Below are 19,407 nucleotides of genomic sequence, written 5' to 3'. Positions count from 1 at the left end.
CCTAATAGGAGGATATAATTGAGCGTGATGAATTGGTTTCTCTATGTCTATAGATGAAGAGATCTTAATATTTGATTCTGGATCTTATATTTTGACTTTCCTCGGAAACTCCGCGGGTCGGAGTGCGCTGATCGGAGTATAGTTCGGACATGGACTGGGACATGGACTGGTTTGGCATAAGCCGACGTCTGAGATCGGATCTCAATTGTATTGCAGATATTGCGGGTATGGGTAAAGACTGCCTATAGATAGGAATTCTTACCCAGTCCATGAATATTTACTGTGATAGAAGTGAAAGAGTTGGAGTAATTCACGAGATTATCCTCAAATTAAGCAAAAAGAGAACTGAACATGAAGAATACAGGTTTGAAGAGCATCTATTGCTTCGTTAGTCCATAGACTAACCGGTCATGCAACTTGCTCAGACCTTAGGCCCATTTTCCGATGAGCGCCATAATTCCAGCACCGAGCACAGAGCAGCACACCATGAACAACAACTTCGACCGACGTCTAGTACGGCAGGGATCAAACAAGAAGTCGCGAGCCAGCAATTCCACCAACCCGGTATAAACCAAGATTCCAGCCGAGACGGCATTCAACACACCCTGGGTAATCAGGGATGCCTTCGAGCCTGGGACATAGGTTGTTCGTAATCCAAGGCCAATTGCAATGGATATAGGAGTGGTCAGTCCGTATGCAGCACATAGAATCCATGGCAGCCAAGTGTGGTTTCCGAATGGAATAGCCGACATGCGGGCTCCGATTCCGAGTCCTTCGAAGGACTGGTGGAAGACCAACGCGGGATAGAGAGTAGCAAATTCCGAGCCGGTCACACCAAGGTTCAAGCCAATGATTACGGAGTGGAAGATGATACCAAACTCCAGTAAGAGGAAGGCTGCGATCTGTTGGCGGAAAGATCGCTCGGCAGTCGTGGAGTCACCATCGGATGCCCATGTTTCGACGCGTCTTTCCTTTTCATCCAGAACAGTGGTTGAATTTTCTGGCGCAGGCTGCACATCCAGATTATGCTCATGGGTGATGAATGCGTTGGTAGCTTCTTCATTCTTGTGCACGCCGTACTTCTGTTCGACGTAGACCTCCGCAGCAAGATCTAATAGAAAGATGACAAAGACGGTGAATAGCACGATACCCGCACACCATGAGTATTCGCCCCAATATCCTGACTCTCCGACACAAGTCTTGGGTCCGATTCGTTTATAGGCAGGGTCGAGCAAATGGACAAAAGCCGTAGCGACGATGACACCGGTGCCGAAGTAACGCCCGAAGAGATACACGTTCTGAGGGATTTTCCACGAGGGCATGCACTTGGCCAGCACAGGGAAGACGGTAAAGGCAGAAGAGACGAAGAGAATCACAAAGATAGAAGAAATGCGAGCCCCGAGGTGGCCATTGTAGTCATTCTCGGAGATGGCGAAGTAGCAGAGGACATCTTCCTTGCTTGCCGTGTTGAGATTGACATTGTCGGGATCGAATGCCATTGTGACTGGCTTTGGCTTGAATCAAAGAAGCTTGGGAAGCCCTGGAAGACAACTATCACTAACAGACTTTATAACATTGTCATGGGTACCTTGGGGATATCTGATATTGACCTCAAACTTGCTGCCTGGTTTATCCACGAGCCAGACATCGGCTAAATCACTCGGAATACATACGTGTGCAGGGGGACCTTAGGGCGGAGACCAGAAGCCCATAGGGCTGAATCTTGTGGAGGTCGACGTGCAATATGACTTTACCTACTTCGTGATTAGCCTTGGGTTCAATTCTCCGAGTGGAGCTGTATTTCCAAACAGGTTCGACATTCACACTGCCCTTCTTGGACTTGCAATGGAGTTTACAGCTCGGAAAACATGCTAGCTTGTTGGATTTGGCTAGCAGCTCGATATGCCTTGTTGGTAATCAATTCAACTCCTGGAATTGGCGCTATTTGCGAAGAACAGATAGAAACAAACTGCAGGCCACCGACCTGGGGACCCTGGGGGCTAGTCTATCTCCTCTGTAAAATTTCCTTGAAACAAGTACCTGTTGATTCTCTTTGTTCTCGTCGGGCATTGCCGACAGACACTTCCAGACATGACGTTAGTGCGTGAAAGATGATTATATCAAGGGTGTGCCTAAACCATCTCGGCACATCTACACCACAGCATGCCATGGATTGAATGATAGATTCCAGGACTTGATAGTGAAGACAGAAAACAAGTTTATATAAAGACTGAGATCACCTGGTCAGCCTTAAGCTGACATGACTAATCTATATTTCCCCCGCATGGCATCAACATCCAACTCTCAACACCTGGACATCCTCTCTACAAATGGCACACCCAGGTGTGCAGGTCGTCAACGGCCGTAAAACGTTCATTCCTTTAGGTGATTTCTTGATCCTGACTCCATAATCCTATCTCACAATCCAGAAAACAACCCCGATACCATCACGCATCTATGTAGAAGCCTCGGTATCTCTCCAACCCTGACATTCCACGATGTTCTCTCTACAACCCCCGACATGCTATCTCATATCCCTCGGCCCGTGAACGCCCTCATCTTACTCGCCGATACTCCCATCTATCTAGCTACTCGCTCCGCCGTGGAACCTACCATCCATCTATATGCAGGGAGCGGGCCTGAGGAGCCAGTCTTATGGATGAGGCAGACGATTGGTCATGCCTGTGGCCTGATGGCGGTTCTACATGTTGTTTTGAATCTTGATTCGGGGAAACATGTCACTGGTTCAGAGCTACAGGCCTTAGTAAAGAAGGCAGTTGAGCTTCAACCAACGGAGAGAGCTGAATTGCTGTATCAGTCCAAGTTTCTGGAGGAGGCACATATGGATGCTGCGTCGCAGGGCTGTTCCATTGTTCCATCGCCACGGGAGGACTGTGGGTTCCATTTCGTGGCATTTGTGCGGAAGGAGGGCAAAGTTTGGGAGCTGAATGGGGGTATGAATGGGCCGTTGTTGAGGGGCCAGTTGGAGGGTGATCTGCTTTCGGAGAATGGTTTGGAGATGACGGTCAATGACTTTTTACAGGCTGCTGAAACCGTGGATCATAGAGGTATCAGTATTGTTGCTGTGTCAGGATAAGTTTGCAGATCAAGAAAAGAAGCTCTATTGACAATATCTTTTGTGTAAAAATCAAATCATGACATGAAGTTTTTATCCAGCAAACTCTTGAACTGACACGCATAGATCAAAGTCCGAATTCGTCAGCCAACGTAATGGCTCCAATGAACGGAGCAGGCAAAGTGTCCACCCTGCTTGTAGGACAGCGTCTTGAATTGAAGATACCGGCAACAGTATAAGCAAAGGTAGTGGAAAGTGTAGTCAAGAATCGTCTTGGAATGTATTCGGGGTATAACGCGGTGCAAAAAACCGAAATATAAGTCATGGAAAGTCCGTGAGGGGATCGGGAAACACAATTGTCCCAAGAAGACACAAGTCTATATGCAAGGTCTAACAGATTTTCTCTTTTTTTTTTTTTTTATCCAAAGTATTGCCGTAACCCTTCATAGACAGAGAAGATGAAGGCGGAACTGGGCGCCGAGCGTGCGCAGGTGATCCCGCACCCGCGGTACATGCCCTTAAGCCCTTGCTGCCGCCACAACGCCTTGGTTACGCTCCAGAAGGTCTGTCGCTTGGCGCTGGCAGGGAGCCGGGAGACATCCTCGGTCTGCATTCTGGATTTGATTGTGTCGGCGGGGTAGAAGAGGAAGTTGTAGCTGATACCAGCCGTTGCACCAGCGATCATTTGTTGGTAGACGGGGAGTGAGTCAGAGGCAGGTCGGGCCTGTGACTTGTTGTAATTGCGGAAGAGCGACGATACACCTTCGTATCCACCGAACCACGCCGCGCTGCCACCGGTCTCGCGAATAAGTGTTCCCATCTGGCCGCGCCAAAATCCCCTCAACCCTTCCTGGCGGAAGATGGTTGCGACCAGTGCCATGGGACCGGATGGTTTCGTGGCCGACTCGGCGGGTACCTGCATCTTGCATTTCACTAACTCGATCGGAGTCAGCGCCAACGAGGTGATTGATCCCGAGAGGGCACCACTCGCCACGAGGGCTGGGAACGGTAGGTGTTCTACATTAGGATACACCGTAGCGCGCAGAGTGTCCTGAATGAGGCGATAGCTGAAGAAGAGACAGCTAGTTTCCACGGCGGCCCCGGTCATCGGGGCGCTGATCCCTCGGTAAAGTCCCCGGAAGCCATCGGTAGCGAACGATTGACGGAAACAGTCCAGCGGGCCGGAGTATCGAAGGGGAAGGTGTTCGGGTTGTGACTGTAATCGGACCTTGACGGTATCGAAGGGATATTCAATGAGTTTGCCTGCCATTCCTGCTGCCTGGACGTATGTCAGTGTCTGTTCTCTCATGCAATGCGGCCCAAGACTCCTTACCGATCCAAAGACGATGTCCTTCATGGCCTCCAGGCCCTGGTTGGGCGGGAGCGATGGCAGCTCCATCGGCCGCTCAGTAATGATCGCATGCTCCGTCGCCATCAAGTATATTCAAAAGAGGTGAATAGGGCTATCGGCAGGACATGGTAAGAGGGGAAGAGGGATTAAGTCGAGTCGAGAGTAGTGGGGGGAGGGGCGGTGTGAGGGATTTGATGGACCTACGAGGCTTGCCAAGCCACCAGGTCAGAAGCGAAAAAGCAAAGTGAGGGAAACCGGAGTAAAAAGAGACGAAAAGCCCGTTGGAGAAAGTGAAGACGAGTGAAGGGTGGAGTCGAAGTGGCATTTTCTGTCTAGCGCCTCGTGCCAAGACATTTTATCAGATCGAGATAATCAAGAAAAACTCGGATCCCGAGACCTCTGCCGCTTCACGTTTCCTTCCCGCGACACTCTCCCACCTAATTTTACCTCTGAGCGACATTGTTCAAAGAGGTCCCTCACCATGTCCACCGCTACAGAGACCCCAACCGTGCCCCCAACGGGCATGCGGAAAAACGGTCAGTGAAAAAATAATTAATGCCCAGTCCCCACTTCCCTGCTGTTCCTCATCTCGGCTGACCCGATCGGACTTACAGGCAAAAACTGGCATGGCACTAAGAAGGCATTCCGCCCCAATGCCGGTTTGACTTCTTACGCTAAGCGTCAAGAGGCGCGTAAGCACCAGGACGCTGTTAAGGAGTTGGAGCGTGAGATGAAAGAAGAGAAGGAGGCCGAACGTCAAGTATGTGAACCTTTTGCTTCCCGTACTGTCTCATCTCTGTGGTTTTGACTGTCTCCATTCTTGTGATCTCCATAATAATGCGTTATCTCCTTCACCTTCCAAGAATGGTATCACTGACCGAGAATGTCTACCCAGGCCCATATCCAACGCATCAAGGACCGCCGCGAGGCCAAGGAGGAGAAGCTTCGCTTTGAGAAGATGGCTGAGAAGATGCACCACAAGAGGGTTGAGCGTCTCAAGCGCAGAGAGAAGCGCAACAAGTTGCTCAACTCGTGAGTAGCCAGATTATCGAGGTCCTTTTTTCCATATCACCATACCCTTCTTTGCATGTGTATATACATCGGCTGGGACATGGCGACAGACTCATGGCATGGGCTGTTACAGGCGTTCTGAGGGTTCTAGGTCACTACAATAGCGAGTTAAACCAACTTTTTTTTCGTTACATATTCATACTCTCATGGGATAGCCAAAATTAGTAGAACATATTTTTCATGACTACCATGCTGATTTCATTTGAAACCGACGCATCTATATGGACTTGCAATCGCACTACGCTTTCTATAATTGACAGGACGAGGCCAGAAACTAGCTAGTTTCCGACTATCGATCTACAACCCGCTTCTACATAGTTCTGTGTATTATGCCTGCAAGTCACCTACGGCCATCGTCAGCGGTAGCACAATCTGGTCCAGTCAAATTGGTCCAGCGGGGCTATATAAAGCCCGTCGAATCTTGAATCGATAGCCATAAAGTTCGAGAGCTAACAAGATCACGATTCAGGTGACTGGCAGGCAAAGTCGAGTGCTTTCTAGCAGCTCGAATCTGCACTACAGTCAGAACTGAGAGGTGTGGTTTTCATGATTGTACTCTAGCACTTCAGGTGTACTTATGATGATCAACGATATCTTCCTCTTCCTGCAGGTGATTTTCCCCTTTTTTGACCCGAGATTGTAGTCTTCTATTCCTTCCAAGCCTTTGGCCACAGGATACAACTGTAGATGCAAGGTCTAAGGTGAATCCACCACACCTTGTCTTTTTGTCCAACTCTGGCTCACAGCCGGGGGGTCTTTGCGGAGCATAGTTAATAAGCTCACCTGCTCATCAAATGAAGAGAAAGTCTGTTCAACAGCTTGCCAATTTAAGCAGGCTACGAATCAAATTTTAAATGGCATTTAGTCTGTCATAAAGTAGGATAGTGAGTCAAGAGGATGGAAAGACTATAAGTTAAGAAATATAACATGTAGAAGGTCCGGCGAGAGACATAAAGCGAGAATCCCACGATAAACTGACTCTGCTCTCTTCTCTTAGACCCTCTTAATAACAATGAATAACTTGTATAGACACATTGAATAGATACTGCAGTAGATGTGGAAGTACAAAATCTTATTAAGCTACCGCAGATCCTTGGCGTCATCAGTCCCCCTATCAACTCCACATCGACAAGCTTCCCCAAGCTTTTCTTTCGCCATGAGTCGTTATGGAAGCTCCGTACAACAACAGCCCATCCTTTGCAAGTTCTCGAGCGACATCAGCCACATTTCCTCTCTCGAAGAGCTCTACCCGAAGCCAAGCGCAACCCAGTGACCGACAATCCACACCGGAGGAACTCTCCGCAGTCAACACCCGCGAAAGCAGAACCAATAGGCACTCCCGCCGCCCTAATCGGTATGGCTCAGAAGATCGCGAAGTCTCTCCAAAGGGCGAAGCATCACACGCTTCGTCTTCGTCACGACGAACTCGCCCGTCCCTTTCACCTCGACAACTTACTGAGCCCGCGGGATACGATGGCTCACGCTCCCACCGCCATAAACACAGCAAGTCGCGGGAATTGCGGTTCCCTCGTCATATGAGCCATCTGGCTTCATCGGCGAGTGCGAGAGGACTGTTGCCTACGTGGTCTGGTGGGAGGGACAAAGACCGTGATGGGGATGATGGACTGTTGCGGCCGATCACAAGGGAGACCACGAGGTCTAGATGGGGATCTGGCTCGACGAGTCTGGATGGGAGTCGCAAAGGGAGTTTATTTGACCCGCCTGAGCAAGAGCGCTTGGGGCCGATACGACGGCAGGAGATTCAATCGCCGGAGGATTTAGATAGGGTCAAAAAGAGGAGGAAACAAGGTGAAGAGTATGCAATTGTTATCTCTGCTGTGGGTGCAGCTTCAATGCATGATATATTAACTGGCGTGCAGGTATCTACGGTCTGCGCTGGCTTCAATTGGAACGTTGGCCACAGATTTTACGCGTCGATTGGACTACACCTATTACAATCTGCTTGAGAAAATTACAGCTCTCAACTCGACCATCTCGTCCTTCCAGGAACTATCCGACTCTGCCTCGACGCTTCTCGGCAACTTTGAACGTGAAACTGCCGGGTTAGATCAAGATATTCGAAAACAGATTAGCGACCTCAAAGGGTTTGAACCGCAGATTGAAAAAGCAGACGCGTTGGATCAGCGCATGAAAGCAGGCCGACAGCGAGTGGAAGAATTAGGCAAGAGACTTGAGACCGTACGACACGAGATTGATAGCTGGGAACAGCGCGAAACCGAGTGGCAAACACGCACCAGTCGTCGTCTGCGTATCTTCTGGGGCATTGCAACTAGTGCATTGCTTGTGCTTGTGCTCGCTCTCGTCCTCCAGACCTGGCCACCATTCCACTCCCCCAACGCAGAATTGTCACGTCTGACAGCGTTGAACCAATCTTCTGTGCCACCCCAATCCGATACATGGGAACCAATCCTCGGTCTAGATGGGAAAGGAAAAGGGTCTGCTGCAGGGGCCTCGCCGTACCCGTCCAGCCTTGCAGATCGCCGCGAGAGCCTGGCAAGGGCTGGTCCTACTTCGACGGAGGTCCGGTCGGGACCCGATGCAATGCCTACAGAGCATAATCCGCTGAAAGTGTTGGATGAATTATGAAAATGCTTGTCCTGTCACGATAGACTTTCCGGGAAACAAGAACCGGAGCTTTGCATAGGATGGAGTCTTGCATTTGTACTTTTTTAATTTAGATTTCATGATACCCAGTCTGCAATGGATTCGTTGTCGTCATTACGGCAGGGCCGCTTCGCTCTTCTTCTTCTTCTTGTCCTCGACGAACTCGATGTTCGCCTCGGGAATCTTGTTTCCGTGCACCTCGAGTAGCCAGTCGGAAAGGTCGTCACTGACATCACCCTGAACGGTAATCTCCTCAATGCCTGCTGGCGACCGGGTCACCGAGGACCCAGTGGCAAACTTCTTGCCCAGATCCTTTGCAATCTTCTTGTTCTCTAGACCAAAGACCTCCAGACCGATGACCACAGTCACATATTTGCGCTTGTTCCGTTCCACCCGCTTAATGATAACCTTGGAGGCAGCCTTGCGCTCGCTATCTCGCGCCTCGTTTGCAGCAGCTTTTGCTTCCTTCTTGGCGGCATCCTTGGCGGCACGTTCTTGCGCCGAGACAGACAGGGTAGAGAGGTTGGCGTTCAAAGCATCTAGTGGAGAGTCAGCTATCAGGTATGCGGGGGGCTGGCGGTTGACTAGCTGCATGTCAAGGAGTACATGGCCCTGGAAGCTCCATACCTTCGGAGTATAGCTTATCCCATAGGTCCGACTCGTTATCCTTGAGCCATTCTTCACACTTCTTAGCAGTGCCTCCAAATTCACAGTACTATCCCCCACAAGTTAGCTTTGAAGCACCAGAGTATGTAAGTGATCCGGGTAGTAAGCTTTGCGGGCGCTATCATCTGGCCAGAAGTGATGCCACGCAATAAATCTGGGGAATGATAAGGGCGGGGGAATGGGCTGGACCTTCACGTCCAGGGAGGGACAAAAACACGATCGTACCTCTGGGGGTAATGTGCAAACTATCGGAATACATTCCGTCAGCACTATTCTCCTCAAGGTTCTGCGCCACGGGTCCTCACCTCCACAGTAGACCACTTGTCTTGCGGGCTCTGGTCCTGATTCCTCCATGATTTGACAATGGTCCTGGATAGTCTAGACTTCTCAGCTTCAAAGTCAACACATCGCGGGGCGGAGGGGCAGTTCTGCCCGCTAGGCTCCTTTGAGAAATCACGTGGGGTCGATAATGGATCGGAATTGATATGAGTGTAAGGATCATCTACGACCTGCATCTGCTTCTAATTCCTCGGAGGAAACATGCAACATTTGACTTCACATGGTTCAGTTCAAGTGGCAAACTACACATTGTGCCTTCTTTATCACGACATCCTATCTCTCTGACAGCTCATCCTGCAACTGGGCCCCGCCCCAGGCCCCAGGGTGAGAATGCAGACGCTGAACCGTTAAGACTGCAATGACATGATAGCATCTATTGGTGCCCGGTGTGAGGATCCGCAAGGCTGATAAGATAGCTTCCAGGCGCCAGGGGAAGAGGGGAATATAGTCTACGTCAGCTAGCTGTGTTGGCGATATACCCCTTGTAAAGTCGAAGCAAGCCCACTTTGAATCCCTCCAAGTGAGCCAATAATGGCTCGTCGTGGTGACAGACGTTAGGGGCCCGTGGGAGAGGAACTGGGGTCCGCAGTAGTGGGAAGATAATATGTCGCCGAGAACACGAAGTACAGTTTCAACCAGAGGGCCTGAACCCGCTTGACGGTAACATGCAGCGAGGACCAGATCCCACTGGTCGATTGGTATGAACAATGGGCGTCTGTTGAGGGTTTAGTTTGAGGCCATTCATGCATGTAAAGGTTCAATGCAAGCGCACAGACAAAGGCAATTCCTGTCCGACTCGAAAAGAGCTTTTTCTCTCTCTGTGTGTTGCCCTCCTATCTCTTGTCTCTGTTCTGCCGTCTGTGTGGTTCCGACATTTGCATACGCCACCACACTAACTTCCTATACTTGTAAACCCTGGAAATAGACATGCAACCTTCCAATCAGCCCAATCCTGAATGATCTCGATCCCGCTTATCTTCCGGTTCACACACGTCCGTGTTTCGCCTGGATGGCTCGGCTTTGATCCCATCGGCCCGTCGATCGTGTGGTTGACCAACAGGATTCCTGGTCTGCGTCATAAAGCATTTTAGAAAGTCAGACGTACCAGGCAGAGACCATGGATAGAGTGCAGCCGAGCAGGATAGAGACCATAGACCAGAATATAGAAGAGAATAGCAAACACAATAAAAACAGGGAGTGCTCAGGCCTGTAGACTCTCGGTCCCTCTAGATGCGTAGATCCACTCCCACCCGTTATAGTTGACGACTTGCAGATGTGGAGAATGGTGTTGCACTAGATTTTCGTCCGGTCTAGCCTCATAGAAGGAAAACAAAGTGGCGAGAATATCAAAACGTCTATATCAAGTTGGACGTTCGTTGCTTTTTCCCTCCATCTCTCTCCGCTTCTCCACGTTCTGCCCCCATTTCCCGTTTCCTTGGTTCTCTATCTACTCTCCTCTCTACTTTTATCTCTCTCTGTTTCTTTCTCTCGCTCGTTATTTCTTTCTTTGTTCCTCTCTGCTTCTCTTCCTTCTCTCCTCTCTCTTCTCTTTTTCCTCTCCAGGTCATCTAATAGCCGATGATTTTGAATTTGGCTTTACCCGCGTGACCCCCTTTGTCATTACATCATACGGCAATGACGGCGCTGCTAGTCCCCTGCGAATCCCCTTCGCTTTTTTCCCCGGATCCTCGCCGGTGTCCCACCGTGCAACGATATTTTTTGGAAGAACTGGATAGCAAGTCACCCATGCAAGATGCTTATCGGGCAAGGGATTCCTCCCCTTCCACTTTATCCGCTCCTCCCTCTCCTACGTTCATGCCCGTCTCTCAACCACTCGCCTGCCCCTTGAATATTTTACCCCTGGAAGATGAACTGGTCCTTCCTTCTTACGACGAGCCTATGCGCAATGCTCCAGAGGAAGACGAGAGTGATGCCTCTACCGAATCACACCCTGCCTTGACGGCAGCACCTGCCGTGGATGACACTTCAATCGAGGATGAGCCCTCAAGGCATGTGGACTATCTGTCGCATGATTGGAAAGAAGAAGATATCTGGTCCTCATGGCGCTATGTGACCAGTCGGAGGAATGACTACAGCAATGGTGTACGACTGGAGAATGCCTCATGGAGGACATGGGCCAAAGCCAAGCACAATCTCAAGACTGTTTCGCCAGAGAGCCTGAACTGGTGAGTAGTAACTCACCCCTTTCGTACTAGATCTTACGCTGACTCTCCAACCAGGCTAAAAGATTGTGATGTCACCTGGCTCTACGGCCCATTGAAAAGTTCTGGCGAGCGTGCAACCCCTTCTCCTCCTCCTAGTCGCCTGGACACCCCGAACTCTTATTTAGATCGGAAACCGATTCTGAAGAAGAAGACCGCTTCGGAGGCTATTCTCCAACGGTCCCTCTCCCAGCATACATTACTACAGCATGCCGGTGCCATTCTTAAGGCCCAAGAAGCCGAGAATGGCTGGGCTCGTCCTCCCTTCCCGAGATCCAATACGGATCTAGATCAGCTACATCACCGGACCGGCAGCTCAACTTACTCCCTAGGCGGCACTCTCACAACCTCGTCATCATCTGGCATGACATCTCCGATTGAGCGCCGCCATATTCACTTCAACGATGAAGTCGTGCAATGCATTGCGGTCGAAGCCAAGGGGTTCGACGAGTGGCCAGCAACCTTTGCAGATGAATCATCTGATGATGGCGTGGTCATGATGAGGCAGATTTCAGACCGGTCGCCCAGCACTCGCAGCACCCCTCGCAACAGTTTTAGCGAGGGTAAGACCATCGCTCCCCTTCCCTCTACCACGCTTAAGTATCGGGGTGACCCCCCAGAGCCTCGTCCCCAAACGATACTGTGTCGTTGGTCAACCCTGAATGCGAATGCTTCCACATTATCACCCTCCCCCTCTGTAGAAACCCTGCGGCCAGAACCTTCGGCGAATTTCCTCTTGGATGATGACGAAGATCCCAGTCTGGACTTTACGGGTAATTACCCTGATCGCGATCGCCCTTGGTTTGTCGAGGACGATCCTACTTCTGACCGTCCATTGCGGTTGACAGCCTCGGGCATGTTCATGCCTGAAGGAGAGAATGAAAGACCCAGCTCCAGCATCTTGGATCGAGTCGCGGACACCGTGAACACGGCACGAGACATAGCCCATGTGATCTGGAACGTGGGCTGGCGACGATAAAGTACATAATGAAAGGGAAAAGAGGAGGTGTATAGATTCCCATGTATGGAATATAACGAAGTAATGTCAAAATGAATTAATACGATTCTATACCTTACTATTCTCATAAGTTATACACTATACTCTATTCTTCAGTTAATATCTAATCTTCCCTACTCAATATAAAGTACTGGATATGAATTAATTACTCTAACAATAGGGCGTTTGTAGATCGTTCAGCTGCCCCACAGCCCCTGATCTTTCATCCGAATTTCATCTCCGCGTTTCTCCCCCTACCCAAGTCATGGAGAACGTCAATGTCCCTGAACTGGTCGAGCGCCTGGGCAGCGACGAAGATGCCGTGCGCAAAATGGCCGTCTTCAAGCTCCAGGGCAACATCGGCGACCCGTCCTTTGCGGACCTCTTCATTGCAGAGGGGGGTCTGGTCCGATTACGCTATTTAACTCTCCATGCGACTGGAAATACTCTGGCTTATAGCTTGACGAGTTTTGCCAGGCTGCTCGACGTGGATAAAGGGTGGGAATGTGTTGATCAGGAGTTGGTGGAACGGGTGAGCTCTCTGTCGCTCTTTGGGCACTGCAACGTCTTGCCTGAGATTTAAGCCTCTTCTATCAGAAGCTAATGCATGTCTCTTATAGATTGTCGAGTTGATTGTCACCCATCCCTTAGTCAATATCCTTCGAGGCGCCATGTCAATTCTCGTCTCCGTCGTCTCTCATCCGTACATCGGGAATCGTGCATCCCAGGTCGATCACTTTGGTTTCCGTGCCTTGAAGCCCGCTATTGCCATATACCCGCAGTTCCTGGAAATGCTAGTGAGCCGCCTCTCCTCCGCCGACCACGCCCTGTGCGCCAATGCGCTGCAATTGATCAACTCCCTGATGCGCGACTCCATTACACACGACGCCGAAGCAGATTGGCCAAAGTTTATCCAGAAGCTGCAGGACCTAGGTGTGATCAGGGCTGTCTATGTGCTTATGCAAGACTCTGCTCTTCACGACCTGGCGCATCCGTTACTTGAATTCCAGTCGTTGACCAAAGTGCTGCTACGGAAATGGCGCGACATTCCAGTCAACCAAGAGAAGCCTGAACACCGCCGCGCACTGAAAGGGGTTCACCTGGCCAGTAACCCGCCGAAACACCCCGACGAGGCTATTGAGAATGGCGACGACACGCGACGCTCAAAGCGACACCATCCGGAGAAGTGGAGGCGGCTTGGATTCGAGACGGAAAGCCCATCGATGGAGTTCTACGAGGTTGGTTTCCTAGGTATGATGGATCTGGCAGACTATGTGCGCAGCCACCAGGATGAATTCCAAAAGATGCTCTTGGAGCATTCTACAAAGTCAGCACGACAACGTTGCCCAATTGCACGCGCATCTTTGGCTGTGACATCGATTCTATATGAGCATTTTGAGGTGGACAAGTCCGAGATGGATGATACCAAGACATATCTCATTTCGGAATCCCGCTCGGGCTTTGATAAACTGTTCCAGCCATTGCTATTACACTGGACCCGTCTACATGTCGCCGGATTGCAGGCATTCTTCCGCCTGTGGAAGGCAACAGCTGCTGAAGTTGAGGATTTGGACAAGCTCATCGAGCTCGTGCGCATTCTCATCGAATCCGTTGTCGGTGGAGCTTCTCGGACCAAGGATGTACAGGATGTGGAAGAGGAGCTAGCCGATTTCGAATATAACCGTCTGCGCGGGCTACAGATGGAACTTCTTGAACTTACGTATGAGGATGCATGGGGTCAGCACTTGCGCCAGGTGCGCGAGGAACTCCACCACGAAGCCCTTCAGTTTGTCAAGGAGCAGCGGATCCGATGTCTGCTTCGAGGTGCTTGGTTCGCCATGGACTCTGGCTCCAAATCTGATGGAGCAGTGCCGAAGTCGACAGGGTCGCATCAGTTTGCTCAACTCTCTCACAACCGACGATATTTACACTTCGGTGTATTCAGCTCCATGGGTGATGGGGCTCCGGAGCTGGATACTTTGCCAGAGAAAAGTAAGAGTTGTTCTCCAATATCGTATGTTTGATACTGACAACTCGGACAGTCGATCTCTCAATCGTGTCATCTGTAGTCTCTAACATCTCCACGACGCCAGACCATGCTTCTTCGGTTACAGTGAAGTCTGCACCCCGTCAACCAGCAACTAAGATCACAATTCACGGTTATGCCCAATCTACTTCTAATGGCCAAGGCAAGGGCCATGGCCACACCCGCTCGGCCAGCAGGGCAACCCAAAAAGAGGTAGTCCTGCTTACGCTGCGGCCCTCATCACACAGCATTGCATCCGAATGGCTGGACGGTCTATTGATGCTTCTCAACCAGCAACCCATCACGGCAGAAACCACCAAGCTGATTGACCTGGTCAGCAACTACGGCTTGAAAATCCGTCTTCTTAATGTTCGCTTTGACGATGCCACCTTTGCCGGCGAGGCTCCTCAGGTTCCAGCTCGCGGTGGCCTAGATGAGGACTATTATTATGATGTATTTGGCGGCGCATAAGCGGGACTTTTTGTAATTGGGGGATTTGTTTCTGGGGATCTGGTCAATATACCCACCATGGCTGGATGTGCGCATTACTGTAAATCAGATAATATATGAATACAAGTGAATCTACTTTCCAATATAGGTGCTATGTAAGTATACATATAATATAAATGTAAACGGATATAAACACCAACACACCAACTATATACTTATATAAGTATATCTCCACGCTTGGCGTCATAGCTTATCTATCGCGTATCTTAACTTCTCCAGACCAACTCCGAGGTCATGGACAGTCGTCCCTCGAAAAGACGCAGATCCGACAAGGATGGACCTTCTATGTCAAGGTCTCGATCTCTTAAATCCACAGATACTAATGAAGCCTTTGGACCTGTCGCCCTCTCCTCTCGTCCTAAACTCGAATCGCGTACATCACACCGTTTGCCCTCGTCCACGCCCTCTCCAATTAAGAAAACCAAGTCTTCGCCGAAGCCAGAGACCAAGTCCAAGACCTTGCATACCTTTTTCCACCCAGCGACGGAAGGACAACGATGGGCTCCTCCGAAGCCCGAGAAGAAGAAGCCAGCTCTCCCACCAGGCACAGAGACCGTGGATGTTGATTTGATCGAAGACGACTACGATTCCTATGATGAAATATTCACCCAGCATCTGGCCACAGAGCGGACGGGTCTGGCAGCTAGCGTGAGCTCCAAGACGCGTCCTCCTGCGCCTAAACCACCATTCAAACCGCGAAAAAGGACACAAACAAAACGATTCATCTTACCCCCAGATGGAATAAATGGAGCTTTGGAGAAACAGGTAACCCCACAGCCGGCTAAGGAACCTGATAGGAGACCATGGGCTCAACGATTCGCCCCAGCCAATCTAGGCGAGTTGGCTGTTCATAAGAAAAAGGTCTCCGATGTACGACATTGGCTGGAAGATGCCTTCTCAGGGAGAAAGCCTGAGGTAAGTGTCAAGAAATTGAGCATGCCTATGCTTCTGGTTACAAATTGGTTTTAACATGAGCAGAGGTTACTCGTCCTACGTGGTCCGGCAGGCTGTGGGAAAACTACTACTATCAATCTTCTTTCCGAATCACTTGGTTATGATATTATCGAATGGAAGAATCCACCTGTCTTGGACTTTGGTTCCCGGGACTATCAATCTGTGAGCGCCCACTTTGAGGAATTTCTTGGACGTGGTGATAAGTATGGAGGACTTGACCTCGAGGGTACCGACAATCTCGAGGTCCAGCAAGACAATTCTCGAGATAATCGAATCTTACTTGTTGAAGAGTTTCCAACGGTACTTACTCGGGGATCTTCTCACATCACTGCTTTTCGAGCGTCTCTTCAGCGCTATTTGGCTGCTGCCGCCACTGATCATGCACTTGGCATGGCTGGGTTGGCCCATCCACCTATTGTTATCATCGTATCGGAAACGTTGCTGGGGTCTCCATCCTCAATCTCAGACAACCTGACAGTTCATCGGTTACTGGGGCCAATCATCTACAATCACCCCGGGACGACGATCCTCGATTTCAATGCCATTGCACCTACATTCATGCAAAAAGCCTTACGATCTATTCTCGAAAGAGAAGCGCGCGACTCCAAACGTGTGCAACTTCCGGGGCCAGGAGTGATTGACAAGATCTCAGAAATCGGAGATATTCGCAGTGCAATATCATCACTTGAATTCTTGTGTCTGAAGAGAGAGGGTGCCGGTAAATGGGGTGGCAACGCGGCCAAAACGAAAAAGGCCAGAGCCGAAGTGGCTTTGACGGCGATGGAGCAAGAGTCTCTCAAATTAGTTACACAGAGAGAGACCAGCTTGGGTATGTTCCACGCCGTTGGAAAGATAGTATACAACAAGCGGATGGACCCCAGTCTTGTCGAGGATGATGTCGAGATCCTTCCACCACCGCCTGGCTACTTGCCTCACTGCTACCGACCCAAGGCCTCGCAAGTTTTGGTGAATGATCTGATCGATGAAACTGGAACAGATATTTCAACCTTCGTCAGCGCTCTTCATGAGAATTACCCGCCGTCTTGTGACGGAATCGACTTTACGGATTCTTTCAACAACTGCATCGAGGCACTCTCCGACAGTGATATCCTGAGTGCTGACCGCCGAATAGGAGGCGCGAGGGTAGGAGTCGGTACCGGAGCTACATCATTCAGTAGCGGTGTCGATGTACTACGACAGGAGGAAATGAGCTTCCAGGTTGCAGCGCGTGGCCTTCTTTTCGCGCTCCCATACCCAGTGAAGAGGAAAGTAGGGTCAGAGGGTGTCCGAAGTCGCGCAGGTGATGCGCACAAAATGTTCTACCCAGCATCTCTGCGACTATGGAGAGAGTCTGAAGAAATCGACGGACTAATTGATTCCTGGACGAATCGATTACTCAACCCTTTCAGCCAGCCTTTGGCGGTTTCAGGCTCTGATCTGACAGGTGTCAAGTCCTGGAAAAACCTCCGGGTAGGAAAGTCGGCAGCAATCAATGCAAGTGGTAAAGACAAGCTGGCGAGTGTGATCACAATGATGCCTCGCCACGACCTTCTACTGCATCAGTTGCCCTACATGGCCATAATTCGGCGCCATGACCCGGACAGTTGGCAATTGGATAAAATCACCAGCATCCGGGGCAATGATAGCCTTTGCGATGATGGCATGGAAGACGTAGAGGAACCTCTACGACAATGGTTGAAGCAGCCCAGTGGGAATGCTTTTGGACCTCGACTTCCCCAGGAAGAAGAGAAGTTGTTTCTCAGCGACGATGACATTGTGGATTAACTTGTGTATAGTTCAATCTTAGATATCAAGACTTACTTATGTAGTAAATTATAGTGTGCAGTATGCACGTAGTATGTGTAGCGTTTAAAGTGCCGGGCGGTACGCGCCGATCTGTCTCCCGCGGTCCAGCGTGCTGTCAACTTCCTCCTGTGCATACGTCCATGAGTATAGCAAGTTCAGTCCAGGTCAAGTCCCTCGCTGTGGTTCAAAGATATCGCGCTGACAGTCAAACAGGGAGAATGCTCAATGACAACGACTCTCCCATGAGAAGAGGACACAATGACTCCTACCTGATCACTCGCTCCCGTGCTGGCTCTGTCAACACACCGAAGAATATCAACGCTGTATCGCCCAGCGCACCTGAATCGCGAAAGCCTGAAGTCAAGGTTGATTATGGTCAATTGAAGAAGGATGTCCCCGGCTTAGCGGCTGCTGCTGCCCATGCGGCGGTCCCTAACTGGACAACCATGGTCTTAATGGTCTCCCTTATCTTTGGTGGCTGTTGTGCAAATGTGAGACTCCTCAGCTTGTGGGTTGTTGAAAAAGGCTGATAGGTGATATGTAGGTCTTTGCGCTGGAGGCAATTATCAAGTGAGTTATCAAGCCATCGAGTCAACGGCTTTCCGGCACCTGTACTAATGCCTGTCTAACAGAGAACAACCTACTGCCGGTATGCTATCATTTGTCAGAACCACAAAACACTTCATGCCATCTGACTCAATTTCCTCCGCACAGGTCCTTTGATCACATTTGCGCAATTCGTGATTTGCGCACTATTCACTCTCCCAAGCTTCCTTTCCTTCTCGGCTGGACCACAATCTCTATTCATTAGTGCTCGCGCGATCCCCTTGAAGTCTTGGGTGGTATATACGGCCTATTTTGTCACGGTCAACCTCTTGAACAATTGGGCATTCGCATACAGGATCTCTGTGCCGCTACACATCATCCTGCGGTCTGCTGGTCCTGTAGCTTCCATGGTAATTGGTTATATTCATAATGGCAAACGCTATTCCCGGGGTCAGATCGCTTCGGTGGGCATGCTGACCGTGGGCGTGGCAGCCGCAGCATTGGCCGATGCCCAGTCCAAGGGGTTGTCCATCACAGTCGAGTCGACTGATAGCGACGTCGACATGATGACTACTGTGACAGGGTTCACCATTCTCGCTCTAGCAATGATCTTGTCTGCCTTTCAGGGAATCTATGCGGACCGCCTATATGCGACTTACGGCAGGGACCATTGGAAAGAAGCCCTCTTCTACTCGCACACGCTCTCGCTGCCTATATTCTTCACAAGCTATGCGCAGCTGCTGTCTCAGTGGCGAGTGGTAGCTTCGTCGCCATCCTTACTGTCTCATCTCAACCGTGATATCTTGTTGGATCCGTCTATGTCGAGTTCTGTGAAGAGTACTGCGTTTTCGGTGCTGGGTCAAATCCAACACCACCCGTTTGTCCAGTCTATACTTGCACAGCTCCCAGTGCAAGTAGCATATTTGATCATGAATGCTCTGACGCAGTATCTATGTATTCGTGGTGTTCACCTTTTGTCCGCCAAGTCGTCATCATTGACAGTCACCATCTTTTTGAATATCCGCAAACTGGTGTCACTTCTCTTGTCGATCTATCTATTTGGAAACCATCTGGCTGGTGGTGTCTTGGCTGGAGCAGCCCTGGTGTTTGTTGGCGGTGGTCTGTACGGCTTCGAGGGTGCTCGTCTACGGAGTGCGACTAAGAAGAATCAATGATAGATATAGATAATATAAATATCAACCTGCAAGACTATGAGTA

At 50.2% G+C, this 19,407-nt stretch overlaps 10 protein-coding genes across 10 annotated transcripts; 7 read left to right on the top strand and 3 right to left on the bottom strand.

The window, feature by feature from the left end:
• Positions 1–428: 428 nt before the first annotated feature.
• Positions 429–1,499, bottom strand: zrfA (high-affinity Zn(2+) transporter ZRT1; the record flags this gene model as incomplete). Its single annotated transcript, XM_058466329.1, has 1 exon — positions 429–1,499. One exon carries the CDS (start codon positions 1,497–1,499, stop codon positions 429–431), a length of 1,071 nt encoding a protein of 356 aa, XP_058317657.1.
• Positions 1,500–2,330: 831 nt separating this feature from the next.
• Positions 2,331–3,097, top strand: N7508_008264 (uncharacterized protein; the record flags this gene model as incomplete). Its single annotated transcript, XM_058466328.1, has 2 exons — positions 2,331–2,385; positions 2,430–3,097. 2 exons carry the CDS (start codon positions 2,331–2,333, stop codon positions 3,095–3,097), a joined length of 723 nt encoding a protein of 240 aa, XP_058317656.1.
• Positions 3,098–3,494: 397 nt separating this feature from the next.
• On the bottom strand, positions 3,495–4,511 carry amcA (putative mitochondrial ornithine carrier protein AmcA/Ort1; the record flags this gene model as incomplete). Its single annotated transcript, XM_058466327.1, has 2 exons — positions 3,495–4,355; positions 4,410–4,511. 2 exons carry the CDS (start codon positions 4,509–4,511, stop codon positions 3,495–3,497), a joined length of 963 nt encoding a protein of 320 aa, XP_058317655.1.
• A 397-nt stretch (positions 4,512–4,908) lies between these two features.
• Positions 4,909–5,463, top strand: N7508_008262 (CGR1 family protein; the record flags this gene model as incomplete). The annotated part of the gene is made up of 3 exons (XM_058466326.1): positions 4,909–4,963; positions 4,991–5,187; positions 5,323–5,463. 3 exons carry the CDS (start codon positions 4,909–4,911, stop codon positions 5,461–5,463), a joined length of 393 nt encoding a protein of 130 aa, XP_058317654.1.
• A 1,201-nt stretch (positions 5,464–6,664) lies between these two features.
• Positions 6,665–8,105, top strand: N7508_008261 (uncharacterized protein; the record flags this gene model as incomplete). The annotated part of the gene is made up of 2 exons (XM_058466325.1): positions 6,665–7,314; positions 7,379–8,105. The coding sequence occupies 2 exons, from the start codon at positions 6,665–6,667 to the stop codon at positions 8,103–8,105; spliced, it is 1,377 nt and encodes a 458-aa protein (XP_058317653.1).
• Positions 8,106–8,237: 132 nt separating this feature from the next.
• tma22 (putative RNA binding protein Tma22) lies at positions 8,238–9,143 on the bottom strand (the record flags this gene model as incomplete). Its single annotated transcript, XM_058466324.1, has 3 exons — positions 8,238–8,662; positions 8,751–8,838; positions 9,015–9,143. 3 exons carry the CDS (start codon positions 9,141–9,143, stop codon positions 8,238–8,240), a joined length of 642 nt encoding a protein of 213 aa, XP_058317652.1.
• A 1,620-nt stretch (positions 9,144–10,763) lies between these two features.
• N7508_008259 (protein phosphatase regulator REG1) lies at positions 10,764–12,329 on the top strand (the record flags this gene model as incomplete). The annotated part of the gene is made up of 2 exons (XM_058466323.1): positions 10,764–11,314; positions 11,369–12,329. 2 exons carry the CDS (start codon positions 10,764–10,766, stop codon positions 12,327–12,329), a joined length of 1,512 nt encoding a protein of 503 aa, XP_058317651.1.
• A 283-nt stretch (positions 12,330–12,612) lies between these two features.
• On the top strand, positions 12,613–14,844 carry N7508_008258 (ELMO/CED-12 family protein; the record flags this gene model as incomplete). The annotated part of the gene is made up of 3 exons (XM_058466322.1): positions 12,613–12,879; positions 12,968–14,339; positions 14,390–14,844. The coding sequence occupies 3 exons, from the start codon at positions 12,613–12,615 to the stop codon at positions 14,842–14,844; spliced, it is 2,094 nt and encodes a 697-aa protein (XP_058317650.1).
• Positions 14,845–15,117: 273 nt separating this feature from the next.
• Positions 15,118–17,622, top strand: N7508_008257 (uncharacterized protein; the record flags this gene model as incomplete). The annotated part of the gene is made up of 2 exons (XM_058466321.1): positions 15,118–15,798; positions 15,862–17,622. 2 exons carry the CDS (start codon positions 15,118–15,120, stop codon positions 17,620–17,622), a joined length of 2,442 nt encoding a protein of 813 aa, XP_058317649.1.
• A 239-nt stretch (positions 17,623–17,861) lies between these two features.
• N7508_008256 (uncharacterized protein) lies at positions 17,862–19,364 on the top strand (the record flags this gene model as incomplete). The annotated part of the gene is made up of 4 exons (XM_058466320.1): positions 17,862–18,134; positions 18,188–18,213; positions 18,276–18,292; positions 18,358–19,364. 4 exons carry the CDS (start codon positions 17,862–17,864, stop codon positions 19,362–19,364), a joined length of 1,323 nt encoding a protein of 440 aa, XP_058317648.1.
• Positions 19,365–19,407: the final 43 nt, after the last annotated feature.

Source organism: Penicillium antarcticum (assembly GCF_028974205.1).
Source record: "Penicillium antarcticum strain IBT 31339 chromosome Unknown utg000008l_segment0_segment0, whole genome shotgun sequence".
NCBI classification, from domain to species: domain Eukaryota; kingdom Fungi; phylum Ascomycota; class Eurotiomycetes; order Eurotiales; family Aspergillaceae; genus Penicillium; species Penicillium antarcticum.
The sequence above is the reverse complement of the archived record's forward strand: the minus strand, read 5'-3'. Positions and strand labels throughout refer to the sequence as shown.